Source organism: Geotrypetes seraphini, chromosome 8, assembly GCF_902459505.1.
Source record: "Geotrypetes seraphini chromosome 8, aGeoSer1.1, whole genome shotgun sequence".
NCBI lineage: Eukaryota > Metazoa > Chordata > Amphibia > Gymnophiona > Dermophiidae > Geotrypetes > Geotrypetes seraphini.
The window spans coordinates 58,970,922-58,994,593 of record NC_047091.1 but is presented as its reverse complement, the minus strand read 5'-3'; the positions used below and the strand labels follow the sequence as shown (position 1 = coordinate 58,994,593).

The following is a 23,672-nucleotide window of genomic DNA, read 5'->3' as shown; positions in this document are numbered from 1 at the left end:
TAAACAGGATGAAATAATATCTCACCGCTGTCATCCACAAATTTTCAAAACAAATATAGCTTTGATTGGTTTTAGAAAAGCTTATGATTTAAGTCTTAACATCTGCTGATTAGCTATTCCACACTAACTGCTTAATTTGGAAAAATTAAAATTAATGTCTTCCTATTTCACACCTCTAAGACTCAGAAAATAAAGAGATAAACAATTTCTCCAATATAATTTGTTTATTAGTAGAAGGGAACATTAATAAGTGATTGTATAATAGCTTATGAATCAAACAGCAAAGTTTAAAAATAGTCTGTGCTTCTTTAGGGAGCCAATGCAATGAAACATAGTAACATAGTAGATGACGGCAGATAAAGACCCGAATGGTCCATCCAGTCTTCCCAAACTGATTCAATTTAAATTTTTTAAATTTTTTCTTCTTAGCTATTTCTGGGCAAGAATCCGAAGCTCTAACCGGTACTGTGCTTGGGTTCCAACTGCCGAAATCTCCGTTAAAACCTACTCCATCCCATCTAAACCATCCCAGCCATTGAAGTTCTCTCCAGCCCATCCTCCCCCAAACGGCCATATACAGACACAGACCGTGTAAGTCTGCCCAGTACTGGCCTTAGTTCAATATTTAATATTATTTTCTAATAGCAATCTTTGTAATAAAGGGGGTAACCTCAAATTTACAGGTGTTACGTAAAAGACAGGCTGCTGTATTATGAACACTTTGCAATCTCTTCCATACATTCTTCATACAACCACCATGCAGTAATCTACATTAAAACAATAACTTACCCCTCCCCCCCCTCTTTTACAAAACTGCGTTAGGCTTTTTTATCGCCAGCCACAGCGGTATTAGCTCCGATGCTTATAGGAATTCTATGAGCGTCAGACCAATACCGCTCTGGCCGGTGATTTTAAAAAAGCCTAATGCAGCTTTGTAAAAGGAGCCCTTAAACAATCAGTTTAAAATGGACAAAATAAAAAAAATGTATAAATTCGATGTAATTGGCTCAGTTTCATCAACACTTTCTTGAACAGTATTTTGGTTGTGTTTTCCAGGAAAAAGACAATTTAATTATTACACCTACATTTTATAGGGAACATTTCACAAGAAAATCTACTCTACTAATAGGTTCTGACTAATCAACAAATTAGGGACCCCTTTTACTAATCTGCAGTAATCACTAACAGGTGCTTACCGCAGCAAAAAAAAAAAAAAAAGCATATACCACAGGGTGTGCTAAGGCGTCTCTCAGTAATTTTGTCATGTGAGCATTGTAGCCCAAATGCTAACAAATAAAATTTTTTGTTTTTTTTCTAGCAAAGAGGGCATGTCTAAGGGACAGGGAGTGGGTGCATCTATGCAAATTGGTTAGTGCATTAGCATTGCCGTGCGCTAACTGATCAGTGCAGGTTTAGCACGTGAGTCAACAAGTCAATGAAGCCGTCCACGCAGTGCACGGTGGTTGCGAAAAGGGCGAACAGAATGCTAGGAATGATTAAAAAGGGGATCACAAACAGATCGGAGAAGATTATCATGCCGCTGTACCAGGCCATGGTACACCCCCACCTGGAATACTGCGTCCAGCACTGGTCGCCGTACATGAAGAAGGACACAATACTACTTGAAAGGGTCCAGAGAAGAGCGACTAAAATGGTTCAGGGGCTGGAGGAGTTGCCATACAGTGAGAAATTAGAGAGACTGGGCCTCTTCTCCCTTGAAAAGAGGAGACTGAGAGGGGACATGATCGAAACATTCAAGATAATGTAGAGAATAGACTTAGTAGATAAAGACAGGTTGTTCACCCTCTCCAAGGTAGAGAGAATGAGAGGGCACTCTCTAAAGTTAAAAGGGGATAGATTCCGTACATACCTAAGGAAGTTCTTCACCCAGAGAGTGGTAGAAAACTGGAACGCTCTTCCGGAGGCTGTTATAGGGGAAAACACCCTCCAGGGATTCAAGCCAAAGCTAGACAAGTTTCTTCTGAACCAGAACGTACGCAGGTAAGGCTAGACTCAGGGCGCTGGTCTTTGACCTACGGGCCGCCGCGGGAGCAGACTGCTGGGCACGATGGACCACTGGTCTGACCCACCAGCGGCAATTCTTATGTTCTTACCACCTACAAAGTAGATAGAAACATGACAGCAGATAAAGGCCAAATGGCCCATCTAGTCTGCCCATCTGTAGTAACATTATCTCTTTCTCAGATCCCACGTGCCTATCCCACACTTTCTTGAATTCAGATAGTCTCTGTCTCTGTCTCCACCACCTCTTCTGGGAGACTGTTCCATGTATCTACCACCCTTTCTGTAAAAAAGTATTTCCTTAGATTACTCCGGAGCCTATCACCTCTTAACTTCATCCTATGTCCTCTCATTCCAGAGCTTCCTTTCAAATTAGACTCGACTCATGCGCATTTTCATTACGCAGGTATTTAAACGTCTCTATCATATCTCCCCTTTCCTCCAAAATATGCATATTGAGATCTTTAAGTCTTGTCCCCAAACACATTATGACGAAGACCACGCACCATTTTAATAGCCTTCCTCTGGACTGACTCCATCCTTTTTATATCTTTTTGAAGGTGTGGCCTCCAGAATTGTACACAAAATTCTAAATGAGGCCTCACCAGAGTCTTATACAGGGGCATCAATACTTCCTTTTCCTACTGGCCATACCTCTCCTTATGCACCATAGCATCCTTCTAGCTTTTGCCGTCACCTTTTTAACCTGTATAATAAATAATAATAACAAAATGAATAATAAGCAATTTTATCGCCCATGGCGAGTGCTTAATATGATGATACAAAATAGTAAAATAATAAAATTAAGGGGTCCTTTTACTAAGGTGCTCTGGCCGTTTTAGTGCGCGTTACAAATTAGTGCACACTAGACGCTAACACGTCCATAGACTATAAAATGGCTGGCGCGCCTTAGTAAAAGGACCCCTAAATGATAACCATAAGATTAAATGAAATGAATGAGTAAATGAATGAATAAATGAATTGAAACTGATGTGCATTGTGTGTGAAATACAAAGCCATGATGAATTATAATAGTGAATAATAATAATAAGTTTATATACCGCAGGACCGTGAAGTTCTATGCGGTTTACAATGAATTAGAAAGATTCTACAAATTGAATGGAACATTCATAGTTGGAGATTAGTGGTTAATGTAATGTAATGTAATGTAATTTATTTCTTATATACCGCTACATCCGTTAGGTTCTAAGCGGTTTACAGAAAATATACATTAAGATTAGAAATAAGAAAGGTACTTGAAAAATTCCCTTACTGTCCCGAAGGCTCACAATCTAACTAAAGTACCTGGAGGGTAATAGAGAAGTGAAAAGTAGAGTTAGAGGAAAAATAAAAATAAAATAAACATTTTAACAAGACAGCATTGATCTAAATACTTTGGAAGGTAGAAGAGAGGAGAGAAAGGAATAGAAGCATCGTGGCAAAGGGTTCCCGGTAGTGGCAGCTGGTCCTATTGCTGCTTAGGTGTAAAAACAGTTGATCTTCTTATCGGATTGTAGGGGGGGCGGATCTCACATTCCTGGCAGGTTCGGGTCTGTGGGTTCTTGGTGGTAGCGGATGGACCCGTTGCTGCTTAGGTGTAAAAGCAGTTGTTTTCCCAATGCTGCTGATATTTAAAAGCAGGCAGATTGATCTCTCCAACAAAATTGTATGGTGAAGAGCACACATGTCTGGCTGGATTGGGACAAAAGCTCTCGATAGTGGCGGCTGGTCTTGGTGCTGCTTAGGTGTAAAAGCAGTTGATCTCCTACTTCTGATAATATTTAAAAGCAAGCATATTGATTTTTCCAACGGAATGCTGGGGGAAGAGCTTACTTGTCTGGCTGGATCTGGGCAAAGGGCTCTCGGTAGTGGTGGCTGGTCCTGTTGCTGCTTAGGTGTAAAAAACAGTTGATCTTCCTACTGGACTGCAGGGGGAGGTGGAGCTCACACTCTTGGCTGGATCGGGTCTGTGGGCTCTTGGTAGTTGCGGATAGTTCCGCTGCTGCTGAGGTGTAAAAGCAGTTGATTTCCCACTGTTGCTGATATTTAAAGCAGGTAGATTGATCTCTCCAATGGACTGCAGAGGGAGGAGCTCATATGCCTGGCTGGATCGGGGCAAAGGGCTCTCGGTAGTGGTGGCTGGTCCTGCTGCTGCTTAGGTGTAAAAGCAGTTGATTTTCCTAGCAGACTGCAGGGAGGGTGGAGCTCATATTTTTGCAGGATCGGGACTGTGGGTTTTTGTTGGGTTGGTCCCGTTGCTGCTTAGATGTAAAAGCAATTGATCTCCCACTGCTGCTGATATTTAAAAGCAGGCAGATTGTCCAGGGAGAGGAGCTCTGCACTCAAACTGCCATCCTCCTCGCCTCCAAGTTCCGGAATCAGTTAACAGTTTACGAGATCAGATTTGGGGGGTGGGATTGTGATGGGGTCTTTTGTACAGATTCGTTACCTAGGTATTTCAAGAACAGGTATGTTTTTAGGTGTTTCCTAAATTCACCATAGTTGTTTGTGTGTGTAATTAGTTTTTCCAGGTCTTTGCCCCATAAGGCTGCTTGATACGATAGAAGTTGTTGATGATGTCTCTTAAATTTGCATCCTCTAGCAGGTGTGTTCTTCTCTTATGTCTATTGGTTGAGAAGGAGAAGAGGTCAGTTATATATTTAGGGGCTAGACCAGATAGTACCTTGAAGCAGAGACATCCCAGCTTGAACTTCGCACGTGCCTCCATTGGCAGCCAGTGCAGGAGTCGGTAGGAAGGGGTTATGTGATCGGACCTCTTCAACTCGAAGATCAACCTGACTGCCGCATTTTGTATCAGTTGTAGTCTTTGCATTTGCTTCTGGGAGATTGCCAGATGGGCAATGTTACAATAATCAAGATGGCTTAGTATTAGGGATTGTACCAGAATTCTGAATGATGAAGCGTCGAAGTATGCTCTAATGGACCTAAGTTTCCAGAGAGTAAAAAACCCCTTTCTGACTAGGGAGTCCACATGGTCTTTCATGGTTAGACCTTGAATGAGTGAGGCTGGATGAAATGTGTAAAACAAATGGAGAAAGGGTGACATAATATGATTAAAAAGTGAAACTGACCCGATGATGATCTTTGACCTAGAATTTGGTTAAAAAAAAGATTGTGCTAAACCTGATTTTGGATTAAATCGTGATATGTGAATGGAAATGGAAATGTTTGGCCCACTTTGTGAGTGTGTGGCCATTAATGGAAAAATCTGAAAATCGTCCACCCCCGCAGTAACAAGGGCCTTTGCTCGTGGGAAAGGCAGACATAAGGACGTGCTTTGGCCACTTTTTTTTGCTGCAGCTTAGGTAAAAGGGCCCCTACGGGCTGGAGACTGAAGTAGGCCGCTGTCTAGGCCTACCTCGGAATGGAGACTCCACACACTATATACTGGTTTCAATAGGTATACATTTATTAACAAATCAGTAACAGCTTACAAGAATAAATCATTCAGCATATAATGGAACAGATGTGATCCTCAGGCCTGAGGGTCCTCTGATGTCTGTTCACCTTACTTCTGCTTATAGGCCTGATTTTATACATTTTTTGGTGGTCAATACCACGTTAGCCTAAATCACATGATACATCTTTATTGGTTGTTTTTCTTATACGTCAATACATAAGTAGATTCATTTATTGGCTTATCTATTTGTGTCATCTTATACGTCTGTCCAGTTTGCCGTAAGGCCTAACCTTTTCCCGCAAATGTCCTTTTCCCTTTACCATATATGCAATTCCGAGTCCAAAATTCCTTCTCTGCTGTGGTAACACATGATATATCTTGCTAAATAATGTTCTTGAGTACTCTGTTTTTCTGACCATGAGCTGTGTTCCTCTTTGCATAATATCCGGCCAGGTGCCATGCATCGGAATTTAAGTCTTGTTTCTTACAAGTTTTTGCTTACCATAGCTAACTCAGAAACAGAACATTTCTCAATCACTATAGGCCAGCTGGCAAGTGGGTTATGAAATATCTTTTACAGTTCATATACTGATTTATTAGAGCAAGAGGGAGGGGAGGGGGTTTTTCTCTTGTGAGGTCTGGTTACTTCACCTTTATCCAAAGGACTTGTTTTGCTTCACCTGTATCACACCAGGTCTTCTTCTTCTTCATCTCATCCTCTTTTACCTCTCATCCCCTCTTCAAAGTCCCTTCAGGTGGCTTTGACATCCGGATATTCGGTCAGAAGGTAGATTGTGTCAGTGATCATACAGCACAGGTATAGGGCCACGTACTTGAAATTGTATATGGTAAAATGAAAAGGACAAGTGCCCACCCATACTATACTAACCCGGAACAGAGCAGCATAACATGTCACAATAAAATTATTAATACAATGTGATAATATGCAATCAATAATTAGGATAATATGCAATGTAAAAGTCAGGTAGGCATGACTGCAGAGCTTACACAAGTGTGTTAGAAATATCAGAATAAAGTACTGACGCAGTGGCGACAGGTGGAGGCTCTTGAGAGGGGAAATCAGCTGTTGGTGTTTCATAGGGAGGTGCATCAAAATCGGCCAAGTCAAGATTATCAAAAATGTTGTGTATGGGTCTCTATTTCGACATTTGGGATAGTTCGAGCAACTAGGCATCTGCAGGGGTTCATAATTTAATCTGATACGTTTTAATATATTCTCCTTTTATGGCTTCATCCTGTTATGAGCATACTACATCCAAAAGGGATGGAGGGATAAATTAACAAGTTAGATTATTTCCATGCTCTTCCAAATAGCTGGGATCAGTGCAGACTCGGCTGGGTCCAGACGCCAGGGGTGAAAGTCCAGGTAACCACATCAAATTTTACGTCATCATCCTTCAGCTGGGCTCATTACTTCTTCTTCACTGCACTTCTCTTCAGCTTAGCAGCAAGAAAGGGGATGGAAAGAATCTGACTGGAAGGGAAAATAACTAGGGAGCTATTGTGGGAGTCAAAACAGGATGAAAATGCATAAAGTCACAATCAAGAAAAACACACAAATCTTGCAATAGGGCTGTTAGAAATAATTATCAACACATGAAAAAATATATATACTAATACTGCATGAGTCCATAAAAGAGTTAAAGTGCCAATTAATAAGTCCATAATTAAAGCTGTAGAAGTTCAAGGTCATAAAGGTCATCCTGTCTTTGGTAGCAACAGTCAGGAAGTCTTTGCTGGTAAGTCTAGGCGCTTTCTCTGGTAGCACGATCCTTCCTTTGGGGCTCATCCGTCATCAGGGTTTCATACGGCTGAAAATTTTTCATCGATGATATTTCAAATAGCATTAGTCCATAATTATGCAAATAAGTCATTAATTAATTAAAAGGGTGTAAACACGGATTCTCATGTAGCATACAGCTTCCTCTGATATGGCAATTGTCTTTGTGAAGTGATCCACAATTAATAAGGCAGAAATATCTGTACTGTATATATCATCTACTTGTTTCCAACAATACCTGAGCAATATTACTAACAGGATAGGTACAGCGTTAAAAGATGACATACAAAAGAAAACAAAAACTTATCTGCTTTAATTCAAATAGACTAAGGTCTAATATATGTAATGGCTGAATTATATTTGTCAGCCTAAGGGAATTATAGTTACAATGGCATATGATGTTCAAAGGACAGGAGTAATATGCTAAACATAAATATGAATTAGCAAAGAGTCAAACCCAAGCCAAAGGATGGCTAAGCTATAGCCTTAGACATATTAACACATAGGTTATATTGAAACATACTAAAATAAAGATGATAAACCCTAAAAATTAAAATAAAATAGGATTTATGGGAGAAATGTCCTTCCCATGGGATTCTATCGAATCATGGGTTCAATTTTGTTTGACTCACTAATATTGACTTTCACTAATATTCAATCAGCAAAAAGACCTAAACTACAATATTTTTGAATTCCAATCAATAGGACTGGACATTTCCTTCAGCAACTTATTAGAAAAGTTCTTAAGCAACAGTTAGAACCATTTTTTTTTTATAAAGCCAAACGCTGATTGTATTGTATTAAACCAGAAAGTATTCCTGTGTGTATCAGAGAATATATAAGAAAAAGAGGAAGTAACATTTCTTTTACAAGTTCCAAGAAAAGGCAGAGAGAGAAAGACTGCTAGAAGTTTTTCAAAACTGTTATGATAAGTAAAGGAACAATAGTTTTTCCTTTTATATTGCTAATTATATTGAGTACTCATAAATAGAAATCTAGCAAAGTCATAGTTGTTTAGCTCATAATATATTTCATTAAGGGAAAAAACCAAACAGAACAATACACATTGCTTAAAGCTAGACAAATAATTTTTCTAACAAGAAGTGAACAACTTTTAATGGGTTAACATTATAGAATATGTTTCTCTGTTGGAACACTCAAAAACTTGGCTTGGGGTTTAAGAAATAAAAAGCAGAAGTTATTCTCACTTCGGTATGTTAGCACAACATTAATTAATATTACCATTTGGGATAGGAGTGGATCATAAGAACCCTATGCAATATGTTCCAATTATTGTAGAGACATGAATAATAAATAAATAAATAAATAAATCTTCTTTCTTTATATTGATAATTATAGAGAGCGCTCATAAATGGAAATCCACTCGTATTTCCAAAAACACTGAAGTTGACATATGTCATAATACAACAAATAATAACTCATGTACTGGAAAACGGACCGACATTAATTGCTAGCATGTATTAAGGTAGCACCCCTCTTGTATAAATTTTTATTTATTTTTTTATTTTTTTAATTTAGAGTACTCATAGAAATCATTCGGTGTTCTCTTCAAATGCACTGTAGTTTTCCCTAACTGTAGAAACCAAATGATCGTTAGTAATGGGAAAAAGTGAGTTGATGGGAAATGCCCATAATAAAAATCCAAGACCTAGAAAGACAAAGGGTACGTTTATTTTTACATTGCCAGTTATCATACTTAATGCCTGTCAGTTATTTGGTTAGACATAATCACTTGTCACGAACCCTTCCTATCTACGTACACAAATCCTTCCTATAAACTTCAATAATCTGCTTATATATTCCCTTCATTGCCAATCTAACATAACACTTTCTATTGACTTCCAGTATTTGTCTCTTATCCCTTCTTTCCAATACTGTTTGTCTTTATATATAAAAACAATAGTGATCTCAAATCTTTTCTGTAATTTTGTTCTTCTCTTTCTCAAAAACAATCCTTTATAATCCAGCAAACTTATATAAATAATTGTTTTAATGAAAGCTTATGGTAACATTGAAACACAGTTAAAATATATACTTCCTCTTTCAGTCTCATTCAATCTCATCCCCCTCACTCCCTGTTTTGTTTTGTTTTTTTTGGTTCGTGACCACAAAAGAACAGGAAACAAGAACCACGAGAGCAGTGCTTTCGCTTTCCCATAAAGTGCCATATATTACACAGGCCAGTACACAAGCGACAGCTAAAATGTAATGCATAAACGGAAGAACAAAGGAAGCCATCAGACAGCATGACAAGCTGAAAATATTACAGTAAAACACAGACTCAGAGCTGTACTAAGGCTAGAAGACCCTCTCTTGTCAGTAGCAAAAAAATGAACCCATAAAAGCAGAACTAATAAGCCAAAACCCATACAAAATAGTGACCACACATGATAATACCACTTACACTAATAAAATCCAGGAAGACAACATATCAAGCGTAAATAAAGAAAGCTTGGCAAAGTAAGATGGTATGTCAGGGAAAGCAACGTCATAAGCAAGCAGTATGGTGACATCATAAGGGGCTAGGTAACACAAAGCACAATGCAGAGAAGAGGTGTATACTTTCGGCTCAACCATGGTAGGAAATATGGGGGCAGAAGGAGGAACAGGATTGTCTAAGCAACGGCTTAACAGAAGATCGGTGAAAAACCAACGGCAGATGGAATCAAGAGGGAACAGGCAAGAGAAAGAAAAACTAGGGCTAGAGGCACAAGACAAATGATCATGGCTAGCACTGGCAGCCAGAGAAGAATAAAACAGGGGGATTCCTAATGTCAGCAAGAGTAGCGGGAGAAATCAGACATAACGGGCATGCCTGTTCAAGATGTGGTTTCCCGAGACAGGAACACTGCAGTTTTCCCTGACTCTAGGAAACAAAATAGTCATTAGTAAAAAGAAAGAAACGTAGGTGGCAATATTAAAATCCTGGACCTATAAAGACAAAAGGGTTTTTTTTTTTTTTTTTTTCCTTGCATTGTCACCTTGTCTATTAATTGGACATATATTTATCTCTTGTGCAAATACAGTTTCTGTTTTCTTCGTGCATTATCTTTCTCTGATCTCCAGTAATCTGTTTATAGTGTATGCGAAATCTGTCTGTGATCAAAAAACAAAAATAATTTCACCTTTATTCACCCCCCCTCTTCACAGCTGTTGAAATGGAGCTCAACAGTTGTGAGTTAGTTTTCTTATACGTCAATACATAAGTAGATTCATTTATTGGCTTATCTATTTGTGTCATCTTATACGTCTGTCCAGTTTGCCGTAAGGCCTAACCTTTTCCCGCAAATGTCCTTTTCCCTTTACCATATATGCAATTCCGAGTCCAAAATTCCTTCTCTGCTGTGGTAACACATGATATATCTTGCTAAATAATGTTCTTGAGTACTCTGTTTTTCTGACCATGAGCTGTGTTCCTCTTTGCATAATATCCGGCCAGGTGCCATGCATCGGAATTTAAGTCTTGTTTCTTACAAGTTTTTGCTTACCATAGCTAACTCAGAAACAGAACATTTCTCAATCACTATAGGCCAGCTGGCAAGTGGGTTATGAAATATCTTTTACAGTTCATATACTGATTTATTAGAGCAAGAGGGAGGGGAGGGGGTTTTTCTCTTGTGAGGTCTGGTTACTTCACCTTTATCCAAAGGACTTGTTTTGCTTCACCTGTATCACACCAGGTCTTCTTCTTCTTCATCTCATCCTCTTTTCCCTCTCAAGACTGAACCATTTAGTCCCTCTTTTGTACAAAGCCATGCAGCCGGGTGCCGTGCGGCAAATGCTCCTCCCCCCATTCAATTCCTATGGGCATCGGAGCATTTACTGTGCCTGCCTGTGCTGCCAGCTTTAGTAACAGAGGGGGTTAATTTTAGTAAATGGGATGAAACCCACATTTTTACTTGATCTAAACACTTTAGCATATTTTTTATCAAAAGAAACCAACAACGTAATATCTGCATAACAATGTAATATCAGAGAGAGACGTACTATGTAATAATAATGTGTATTGTGCTATAAAACTATTAGTATGTGAGATGTATAAGTTATAATATCTGATAAGATAATGAACACTAGCTAATAAATGGGGAGCTAAGACTGAATGGAAACATAATGGAATCGTCCGTGAAAGGAGTGAGAAACTTAGGTAATTGGTTAGACCCAAGCTCTGATATGTCATTACAGGTCCAGCACACAGTTAAAAATGCATATGGGAAACTGTACTCGGTTAGAGGTCAGAAACCTTACCTTTCCTCACAGGCAATGACCGATGTAGTCATTTCACTTGTGCTCTCTGTTTTTGACTACTGCAATGGTATCTTGCTAGGACTTCCGAAGTACATGATCAGACAAATACAAACAGTGCAAAATGCCTTGGCCAGATTTCTGCTAGGAAAAGCCCAGAAGTTAAGTGCCAGCCCATTATTGAAGAAACTACACTGGCTACCAAATCAAGAGCAGGGTAAAATTCAAGATCCTGCTATTGACATTCAAGGTCCTGTACCTATCTGAACCACAATACCTATTAAACAGATTACACAAACGTGCACCAGCATGGCCCCTGCACTCCAGTCAACAGCTCTTATTGGAAGGACTCTCCTTTTGAGGACATGTCCGGTGGTCCAGATGGCTTTTCAAAACCCAGCACTTTGAAAAGCCTTCTGAAATCGCGTCAGGCAGTGAGGAAGTCTACTCTGCGCATGTGCGGATGCCATGCGATGACATCATATGCACGTGCTTTCACTCTTCCCGACAAGAGTGGGGGGCGGGACTAGGACGGGATTAGGGCGTTACTGGGCTGAACTGGGCGGGTCTGGGGGGTGAATCTAGGGGTCCGGGTTTTCCAATTGGAAAATCTGGCAACCCTAGTCTCTCTCCATCCTATGTTGCGTGCCAGACACCCGTGAAAGGTCCTTCTTCCTCTGAGGTCTGAACCAAACTCTCCAAGTACAGATCTGAAGTCCTCCAAGTCCAAACTCTACTGAGTTCAGTTTGCTCACGTCTCCCTCTTGCCATGCACAGGTGACACACATGGGCCAGTGAGGAATAGTGAATAGGCTTATTGATGAATCCTCTGGTGAGACCGAAAGTCCCAGCAAAATGATAATAGAACCAGTGCATGTGAAGCTCGCTCCTCCACATATTCACTGTAACAAATGAGCAGTGGCGTAGTAAGGGCGGGGTGGACCACCCTGGGAGCCATCTTAGTGGGGACGCCAGCACCTGTCCTCCTCTCCGCCCTCCTCCTTCCTTGCATGCACGCTACTTCCCTTCCCCTGTACCTTTTTAGCGTTCCCGGCGCAAGCAGCAACCCCAGCCTGCTGTTCACACTAGCGTCAGCTCTTCTTCTGACATCTCTTCCTGGACCCACGCCTAGGAAGTGACGTTAGAGGAAGAGGCAATGCTGGTGCAAGCAGCAGGTTGGGGTTGCTGCTCGCGTCGCAAACGTTAAAGAGGTACGGGGGAAGGGAAGGGGTATGCACATGTGGCAGGAGGGGGCAGGGAAGGAGCAAATGGGGGAAGGGGTGCCTCTTACCCTCGCTACGCCACTACAAGTGAGGTCCAGTGCCAGTGGATAACTTTAGCTGTGAACTTACATATAGCCTGTAAACAAGCCCAAGGCGGGATCTATAATGCTTCTGGAGAGAAAAGATGGTTCATGGCCTGAGCAAGGCCTAAAGCCTCCAAAAGGTAAAGCAGGGATACCTCTATGGAGTGTCACTTTAAGCTGATCATAGTTTATTGAAATTCTGCACTTTGTTTAGTATACGCTTCAATTGACATCTTGATCTGCAATTGTGTCTGAAGCTCAGATATGTTTCGTAGGCTGATCTATATGACCTGTTGTTTTGACAATCAGCAACATTAATACGTTCCCAACATCCTCCACCATAAATACTTAAGCAAATATTACATTTAGGTTGTCATCTATGGCTTTATCTTCATTGGAGTGTCCTTCTCCTCCCTCCTCCACCAGCTGTCTAATGCCACAGGTTTCTTGTTGAAAAGCATTTTATTACTAGCTTTAGTGTTTTTGCCAAGTCTCTCCTCAAATTCTCTCGGCTTGCTGTATCAATGTTTTACACGTACGAGTTTTGCCAGTGCTTTTTTTTCCCCTCTATGATCCTGCTTTCTGTTTTTTAAGGTGCCCTTTTTGGCTTTAATAATATCTTTTGCAGAACTTGTCACTCTGGCAGACACTTATTTTTCTTCAGTCTTTTTCACTTTGTGAAATTCATTTTGCCTGGGCTTCCAAAATGGTATTTTAAATACTTTTCATGGCTCCTGCAGCCTTTTAATCTTTGTTAAACTGCTCCTTTGAGTTTCCTTCTAACTAGTTACCTCATTGTATTGTAATCTCACCCTTCAATTCAGTTTCATACACTGTTTGACTCTGTCAACTCTGCTCCCTTTGCTAACAGTACAGTAAAAGAAGCTTGAAAGAGGAGGGATAGATATAAAGCAGCAAAGATAATACAACAAATATCTATTGAACCTTAGCAGAAGCGAAACACTGCTGTGTGAGGCAATTATAGTGTTATGGGGAAGCTATTTTGTTTTGTGAATCATTTATAAGTAATTAAATATTCAGCCCTGCTTTTTGAAGTGCCCCACCCTCTGTGCAGCATTTTCACATTAGTAGATATTCAAGGAGCCCTAGAGCAGTACATTTTCTGAAATTAATCACTATATAATTTGACTATAATGCACATCTATCTTGTCACAGTAAAGTCACTGATCAGACTTATTAGATATCTGTTTTCATATGCATTCACTCATCCGTCTGCCTTTGTGTACAAATAACCTAACAGGAATGACTTCCTTTCTCCTACCCAGAAAAGCAGTATTAGAAACTAATAACTATGCAATTTCTGTTCTTTCCTTTTTCTCTTTTGTGTTTAGATTTTCCCAGATTATTGTGGATAAATGAAGTACTATATACCGTTTCCCCGAAAATAAGCCCTAGCATGATTTTTAAAGATGCTCCTAATATAAGCCCTACCCCCAAAATAAGCCCTAGTTAAGATCGACCCCTGCCTCCCAAATGTCCCCGACTCCATCCCTGACACTAGTGCTGCCCAATTTGCCGAAAAAATTGGACTCGATTCAGTGAACCCCACCCTTGCTGCTTTAGGAGGCCTCGGAGCGGAGGTATGTCAGTCTCATGGGGGGAGGGTCGGTAGGGATCTGCTGCACAAGGGGATGGGCGAGAGGGGAGGAATGATGCTGCATATGGAGGGGAGAAAGGAAAGAGGAAGAATTGGGGTAGAGTGGGAGAGATGATTGTTGTACATAAAAAATAAGACATCCCCAGAAAATAAGCCCTAGTGCATTTTTTGGACCCAAAATTAATATGACACTGTCTTATTTTTGGGGAAACACAGTGCCATAGTAGATGACAGCAGATAAAGACCTGTATGGTTAGTCCCATCTAGTCTGTCCAACAAGATAAACACGTAGCATAAGATATGATGTCATTCTTGATCTTGATTTATCCTTGCCATTTTCAGAGCTCAGACTATAGAAGTCTGCCTGGTTCTAGGTGGGCTATTTGGCCTTTATTTGCCATCATGTTTCTAACTATTATTTTACAGTGGATAATATTTTATTTCTTTTTATATTTACTTATTTCCTGAATTACTGTGGTTATGTGACTTTTTAAAAAAGTTCTAATAAAATTTAAAAAATATGCAACATCTGTGTTTTAATCACTGCCACACGTATCAGTTACAATTTCCTCATAGTCATATAGAAATTAGGGACAGAACCATCCTCTCCTAATCTACAGAATCCCCTGAAAACATGGAAAAGGAATTCTATACATTTGGTCATTCTCCATAGCCAGAAAATATACCAGAATTGGGGGGGGGGGGGGAGTGTAAGTTATAAATTCTATATTAACTAATTATAATTACTGTCTTTGTTTATATTCATGTTACAGCAAGGCAAACTAATGGTTGAAAAGGCACAAGTCTATGTTGTTTCTTGCTGCAGATTTTGTTGGGAAGAGAGGCAATGAGATGCCCCAAATGGTTACCCTTCATTTGCGCTCTCTTCATGCTCTTGGCCATGAAACTTTTCATTGACTGGAGCACTGATAACCTACCCCCGTCAGAACTTCCATTTCATCGATCCAAATTGGAGTGGAAGCTTTCTGCCATGAACAGATTGTCTTTCATGGGGACAGAGAAAGATTTGTTAGAAGATGATGGATACAGGACTCTGCTGCTCAACCTTTCCCAGGAACTGAGGAAGAAAATCCCAGTAGTTGATGCCTATTGGAACAGAAAACAGCATGAGATGTTCCAACAGCTGGAGAGTGGAGCCAATGTCTCCATGAGTTGTGGAGCCAACCCAGGCGTGACCAAAGAGATCAGCAACTTTGACTCCTATCCAGACCTATATAAGCAGTTCCTCTTGTACAGTAACTGCCATCAGTTCCCCCTAGTGATTAACCAACCCAAAAAGTGTGCTGGGAACCAAATATTCTTACTACTTGCCATCAAGTCCATGCCCCAAAACTTCATTAATAGACAAGCAGTCAGGGAGACTTGGGGCAGAGAAACTGCATATGGAAATCTCTGGGTCCGAAGAGTCTTTCTTTTGGGAATGAGAAATGGGGACTTTGAGCCAAACTTGCAGCACCTCCTTCTATTTGAGGGCCAGCGGTTCCAGGATATTCTCCAATGGGACTTTCATGACTCTTTCTTCAACTTGACATTGAAGGATAACTTATTTTTGAAGTGGACTACAGAGTACTGCCAAGATGCTCATTTTATCTTTAAAGGTGATGATGACGTCTTTGCCAACACAATGGCCATCGTCAACTACCTGCATTCTCTGACGTATCCAATAGCTGAGGCCCTTTATATGGGGCACATTATTACAAATGCTTTGCCCTTCCGAAAGCGCAACAGCAAATATTACATCCCGGAGTCATATTATTCTGGCCCATATCCAGCCTATGCTGGAGGTGGGGGCTTTATCTTCACCGGGCATTTGGCTAAATTGTTGTATTTAGTTTCCCATTATATAGTCTTTTTCCCTATTGATGATGTCTACTTGGGACTGTGCTTCAAAGCATTAGGTATAGAGCCCTTGGCGCACCCTAAATTTCAGACTTTTGACATATCTGCTAAAGACAGAGATAATGCATGTACACATAAAACGTTACTACTAGTACACCAGAGAAGCCCACAACAAAATCTTCATCTCTGGAGGCTGTTGCAAGACCCAGCCCTTAGTTGCTGAAAGTGCCCTGCAGATATACAGTACTCTGCCCCAGTGGCATAGTTTGGAGTAGTCCACCCCAGGCATCATCTTGGTGGGGGTGCCAGTACCCATCCTCCTCTCTGCCCCCCACTCCTCCCTGAACCCCCTGCCACACACCCCTTCCCTACCCCCGTACCTCTTTTTCCTGGCACGAGCAGCATCACAAACCTGCTGCCCTCCTTCGTGTCGGCTCTCTCCCTGACAACTATTCCAGGTCCCATGTCTAGGAAGTAACATCAGAGGGAGAGCCAACACTGACACGGGCAAGTTCGTGATGGTGTTCGTGGCAGGAAAATTAAAGAGGTACGAGAGAAGGGAAGGAGCGGGGGGAGGGGCAACCCTCACCCTTGCTATGCCACTGCTCTGTCCCTTCCTTTTAATCCCAGTGTGACTGTGCCAGTCCTCTTATTAAAGGGCTGTTTGAGCAGGTGTTAATAAACACTGTAATTTCCACATCCCCATCTCTGTTCCACAGCTGTGTGCTGTTTCTACTTTATGCAAACCTGGAGCTGGTGGAGGACCTGATATATTTTATGTAAGAAGAAAAATAGATCATAAGCAGAAGAGAGATCTCAATGCTGCAATCTCAATGGTAAAAATGCACAGCAGCAGTGAATTCAGTAGTAATTTATTAAAAATCTGCAAACAACCTTATAAACAGTGGACTTGATAAGTCCAAAGTTCTCAAGTTAGTGCATTAGCCCAACATGTTTTGGCAGCTAATGCCCGCATCATAGAAACATAGAAAATGACGGCAGAAAAGGACCATAGCCCATTGAGTCTGTCCACTTTATTAACCCTCCCTAACTACCCTCCTAGAGATCGCACTCTGACGGCAACACATTTACACTACCCTCATAGAGATCCGATGTGGGCATCCCACTTATACTTAAAATCAGGCACGCTGTTGGCCATGATCACCTGCTCTGGGAGCTTGTTCCAATGGTCAACCACTTTCTGTGAAGAAATACTTTCTGGTGTCGCCATGAAATCTCCCGCCCGATTTTCAGCGGATGCCCTCTTGTGGCCGAAGGTCCTTTAAGAAAGAAAATATAATCTTCCACCTCGACACGGCTAGTGATATACTTAAATGTCTCAATCATGTCTCCCCTCTCCCTACGTTCTTCGAGAGAGTATAGCTGCAATTTGTTCAAGCTTTTCCTCGTATGAGAGGCCTTTGAGCCCCGAGCCCATCCTGGTGGCCATTCGCTGAACCTACTCAACTCTCAGCACATCCTTACGGTAATGTGGCCTCCAGAATTGTACACAGTATTCCTGATGAGGTCTCACCATGGCTCTGTACAATGGCATTATGACCTCGGGCTTCCGGCTAACAAAACTTCTATGGATACAACTCAGCATCTGTCTGGCCTTGGATGAAGCTTTCTCCACCTGATTGGCAGTTTTCATGTCTTCACTAATGATCACCCCTAAATCAGGGGTAGATTTCAATAAAAACAGGCATCAGTTGGGCAAATGATCCACCTAGGCGGCTATCTATTAACACTTCAAAGGTTGTGCTCAAGGATCCAATTGATGTACTGTATATTTTTATTGAAATCTATCCCTGATGCAAGCATTAGTCGCTGAAATATGTTGGGCTAATGCACTAGCGTTTTGAGAACTTTGGACTTATCAATTCCACCGTTTATAAAAGTTGTTTACTGATTTTTAATAAATTACCACTAGCTTTTCACTGCTGTTGCCTTTTAACCATTAGAAGAAAAATAGAAACATCGTTATTCGTGAGCTCTGGAAACCCCTTAGGTCCCTTCATCCTATGGAGTAGATCTTTCCAAGCCTATCCTGATGATCTACCAGTTGGGTTGTCAGGTTATCTATATTTAATATATAAGAAAAATTTGCATGAACCAAGTTTCCAAATTTCTCAAGCCTATACTCTGTAACTATTCTGAATGTTCAAATGATGGTGATGGTGTGTCATTAGAGTGGGAAAGCCCTGCTCTACATATCCATTCCTGGAGGCACACCTAGCTACTTGGGTTTTCAGGATTCCTGCAATGTACACACATGAGATGAATTTGCAAAGAAGGGGGGTCTCCTATCTCATGCATACTCATTGTGGGAAAATTGATTGGCTAGCTATGTGCCTTTATGAGAAGGTTAAAAAGCAATAGGATACATAGGAATCAGGGTTAAACAAGTTGTATATGGTTCCCTTTATTATTTTTTTTTATTAGGCTAATTCAATACTACATTTGTGAATAGCTGTTGAGCATTATCCTCTTTATTGGATAAAAAGTAGCGTAACTGCCTTGTTAACCCACTTTAAAGGGAATTATTAGAAATATTTTTTGGATCAGAAAAGCCTTAGTAACCTACAGGGCGAACAGAATGCTAGGAATGATAAAGAAGGGAATCAGATCAGGAGGGTTATCATGCCGCTGTACTGGGCCATGGTGCGCCCTCACCTGGAGTACTGCATCCACCACTGGTCGCCAGTACATGAAGAGGGACACGGTAGTACTCGAAAGGGTCCAGAGAAGAGAGCGACTAAGATGGTTAAGGGAATGGAGGAGTTGCCGTACAGCGAAAGATTAGAGAAACTGGGCCTCTTCTCCCTCGAACAGAGGAGATTGAGGGGACATGATCGAAACATTCAAGGTACTGAAGGGGATAGACTTAGTAGATAAGGACAGGTTGTTCACCCTCTCCAAGGTAGGGAGAACGAGAGGGCACTCTCTAAAGTTGAAAGGGGATAGATTCCGCACAAACGTAAGGAAGTTTTTCTTCACCCAGAGAGTGGTAGAAAACTGGGATGCTCTTCTGGAGTCTGTTATAGGTGAAGACACCCTCCAGTGTTTCAAGACAAAGTTGGACAAGTTCATGCTAAACTGGTGAGACTGGACTCATTTGGAGCACTGGTCTTGACCTTGGGGCCTCCGTGTGAGCGGACTGCTGGGCACGATGGGCCACTGGTCTGACCCAGTAGCGGCAATTCTTATGTACCTTTATACCTCAGTGAAAGGAAAAGAAGAAGGTAGGCTTAATAGAGGTAGCAGAAGTAGAGCTGATAAAAGGACACTGAAAAAACAAATCCTCCTTCTATAAAACTGGGCGCCCAATTTAATGCCCACCGCTTTGAAATGCCAAAGTGACAAAAAGGTAGTATACAAGTCCCCATTCCCTAGAATACTAGTGCTAGGTGCCTAATTGCCAATAGTTAGATGCAAGCACCTATACCAATCTTTGAAATGGCTAAAGTTAGGTGTGAAACTGCTGCCTTAAACTGGTATTCTTACGAGGCAGTTCTACACAGAACTGTCATTATAGAACTGATTATATTCTATATGAGGGGGTGCTGATAGGTTCTCAGCCCAGCGAAGAAGAGAATGATATGGATATGGTTCAATCAATGATCTGAAACACTGTCAAAACATAGAATTTCATTTCAACCAATTGGCACTTAACGAAATAAGAAAACACGCTTTTCAACTACAGTGGCAAAATAACGCTCAGAATTTAAGAAGTTGGTTGGTTGGGCTGAGAACTTTTCAGTGCCCCCTTGTATATGTCTTGTAAAAATTCAGTGTCATTCTATAAAAGGTAGCAGGGTGGATAAAAATCAAGGATTTTGTTTTTTTAATAAAATGCTTTTTTGAGGAAAAAGATAGGTTTCTGTTTAAGATACATTATGGTCCAAAAGTTATTCATCATGAAATAAGGATTAGTTTTTAATTATGCAGCATGAGGCTATATATTCATGAAATGTTTACGTTTTTTTGTAAGTCTTGATGGGTGGAATAATGTCCACAATGTACTTATATAACAACAGAAGAAGGGAGCATTTTTCTTACAGAAATAATTAATGATACTTACAGGAAAGCTAAGCAGGGTCAGGCCTGGCTAGTACCTGGATGGGGGACCACTGGGGAATACTAGGTGCTGTAGGTTACAGGGCCCTATATTGGGTGGCAGCAGCAACTTAGTGCTGTACAGAAGAAGACAATGGCAAACCACAACTGTACTCTTCCTTGAAATATCACAGGGAGGATTCCTCACTATGCGTGTAGCCAAGGGTTGACTTAAAGGCATATACACACAGGAAGTAGCTCCAAAAGCCATAATAAAATGTGAACAAAATGCATGCAGCCAAGGGTTGAATTGAAGGCATACACACACAGGAAGTAGCTCCAAAAGCCATAATAAAATGTGAACAAAAATTCAAGTGTCTAATATGCAGTTTAGTCACAGACAATGTTGCAAATGTATCCAAGATAAGAAGAAATTTAGAAGAGAATACCAAGCCAAATACCTTAGTATCCCAGAAATAAAGACTAATGTCATTGAAATTGCTAAATACTTCCATAATAACAATCATTTTGCAGCAGCAGCTCTGAAAAGAATAGGTGAAACCAAACTAACACTCCCACAGGATGTTAGATGGAACTGTTTTGAACAGTATATTAAGAACTGGCCTACGCTGACATCTGGTTGTAAATATTAAGATTATACCACAAAGAATTAGTCTAAAAAACCACAATTTAAATCAAGTCTTTCTGCCTAGTGATTTAAATTAAATCCACCCTGAAAAGTGCTCTGTTATTTCTCAAGGCTTATTCTCCAGATGTTTGAGCAGAAGTTTTGATCATGCGTATGCTGGTTTTAGAAAGAACATTATGATAACAGAGCAATTTCTGACAATCTGTGTGTAATTTCTGTGAACCGCTGTGAGTGTTAGAGAAGAAGTATACAAATGTATTAAAATCATTTAAAAAAAAAAAAAAAATCAAAACATATCTTATAGAATCGCACTAAGAACCAGTGCGTCATAACTTTTAGGTGCACCCATTTAGGTCAAGGAAAACCAGATCCAAATATCAGCACCTAATTTGGGGCGCATAAATTTTAGGAATGCCCACTTCATCCCCTGGCCACACCTCTTTTCAGATTCACACACTAGAACTGACACAGAGCACTTTATAGAATGCGCCTACTAAGTTGTGCACATAACTTCTAATTAGTGCTAATGTTAATATGAGGTGTTAATTCCCAATTACTGGCACTGATTAGCCTTGTTAAAACAGTAAGTTGTGCACATAGATCAACTGTGTGCACTGATTTTCACGCACAACGTAAGGCGCCATATACAAAATTTGGGAGTTAGTGTGCATCATCCCAGCACTTACAGTTTTAAGTACACTTCCCTCTCCATATTTGTGGGGTTTGGGGCACAGCCCCCTCGCAAACAAGAAAAATTTGTGAATAACTTTAGGGGCACCTCTGAACCATTCCCGCAACCTGGACCTCACCATGCCTTACTTTCAAAGCCTGGTGGTCTAGCGGTGAAGTAGAGCGATCTTCCTACATTCCTGACCCATGCAGAGCCATGAACAAAAATGACTGCCTGAGTTCCTGTGGTTTCGCGAGACTATAGTGAAAACTCAGAGCAGCCATTTTTGTTTGCGGCTCTGCATGGGGCAGGAGCGTAGAAAGATTGCTCCTGTCCCGCTTCACCAGCAGGTTTTAAAAGTAAGGTGTGGAGAGAGGTCCCGGAGGTGGGGCGGTTTAGAGACTCACAAATAACCTAATTCGTGAATCCTAAACCTGCGAATATGGAAGAGTGGGGGGTGTACCCTCATTGTGGGTGTCAAGAAGAGCTTCCTTGACAAATGTTCATCAATCATTCTTTTTCCTCTGTAATAGTTTATGTTAAAGAGGAGTGATTCATTTCTTTAATTTTTGGCTTGTTTCACAGCTTTTGCTTTCTTTTGCATGTTCTCAAACCAAAAAAGGACTATTGCCCCCAAATCATTGCTTCCAAGAAAAATACAACCTCACCTCAAATACCTAAGGGCAATTCCATTATCATAGAAGAAAATGAGAACCCCCAGAGCAGGTACAACTCCTAGTAACACAATCAGAAAACAGAAAACCTAAGGAAAACTGTAACAAACATAAAAGACTCGCAACCACTACTACCACAGTATCCATTAGAAACAAACAGAAAAAACGACAGCAGATAAAGAGCTTATGGTCTACCCGGCTTGTACTTGGGCTCGAGGATCAAAAAGACAACTGCTATAAATTTTAAACAGCTGGTAGTAGCCTAGTAGGGAAAGCACCAAACTGGAAATGCAGACTCTAATCCTGCTCCTACATCTTCTCTCTGTGGGCCTTTTGGCTAGTTTGTAACCGGTTTCATATAGACCAGTGGTCTCAAACTTGCGGCCTAGGGGCCATATGCGACCCACCAGGTACAATTTTGAGGCTCTCGGTATGTTTATCATAATCACAAAAGTAAAATAAAACAGTTTCTTGATCATATGTCTCTTTAACTATAAATTAGAATATTATTATTAAGACTTAGCCAAAAGGAAAGAGATATAAACCATAAAGAGTTTTACCTCATGCAAAATTATCATTTCTTTAATAAGACATTAACTCTTTTTTTCTGAGGCCCTCCAAATACTCGCAAATCCAAAATGTGGCCCTGCAAAGGGTTTGAGTTTGAGACCACTGATCTAGACAGAGAATCCTTTAGAAACAGAGGACAATGATTTTCTTCATGTAGCAATTAATGGTGCCTTTTAAATAAAGTGAAAAAGCTACACAAACACACATCATCATGGTGCGCCCGCATCTGGAATACTGCGTCCAATATTGGTCTCCGTACCTTAGGAAGGATATGGCGTTACTCGAGAGGGTTCAGAGGAGAGCGACACGCTTGATAAAAGGGATGGAAAACCTCTCATACGCTGAGAGATTGGAGAAACTGGGTCTCTTTTCCCTGGAGAAGAGGAGACTTAGAGGGGATATGATAGAGACTTATAAGATCATGAAGGGCATAGAGAGAGTAGAGAAGGACAGATTCTTCAAACTTTCGAAAAATAAAAGAACAAGAGGACACTTGGAAAAGTTGAAAGGGGACAGATTTAAAACGAATGCTAGGAAGTTCTTCTTTACCCAACGAGTGGTGGACACCTGGAATGCGCTTCCAGAGGGCGTAATAGGGCAGAGTACAGTACAGGGGTTTAAGAAAGGATTGGACAATTTCCTGCTGGAAAAGGGGATAGAAGGGTATAGATAGAGGATTCTGCACAGGTCCTGGACCTGTTGGGCCGCCGCGTGTGCAGACTGCTGGGCACGATGGACCTCTGGTCTGACCCAGCAGAG

At 40.8% G+C, this 23,672-nt stretch overlaps 1 protein-coding gene across 1 annotated transcript; it reads left to right on the top strand.

The window, feature by feature from the left end:
* The first annotated feature begins 15,517 nt into the window (after positions 1–15,517).
* On the top strand, positions 15,518–16,587 carry B3GNT8 (UDP-GlcNAc:betaGal beta-1,3-N-acetylglucosaminyltransferase 8). Its single transcript, XM_033953712.1, has one exon. It carries the CDS (start codon positions 15,564–15,566, stop codon positions 16,512–16,514), a length of 951 nt encoding a protein of 316 aa, XP_033809603.1. The 5' UTR covers positions 15,518–15,563; the 3' UTR covers positions 16,515–16,587.
* Positions 16,588–23,672: the final 7,085 nt, after the last annotated feature.

What these genes read in the sequence shown, in the direction of transcription:
- B3GNT8 (XM_033953712.1), top strand. Translation starts at nt 15,564, where the DNA reads ATGTTCCAACAGCTGGAGAGTGGAGCCAATGTCTCCATGAGTTGTGGA.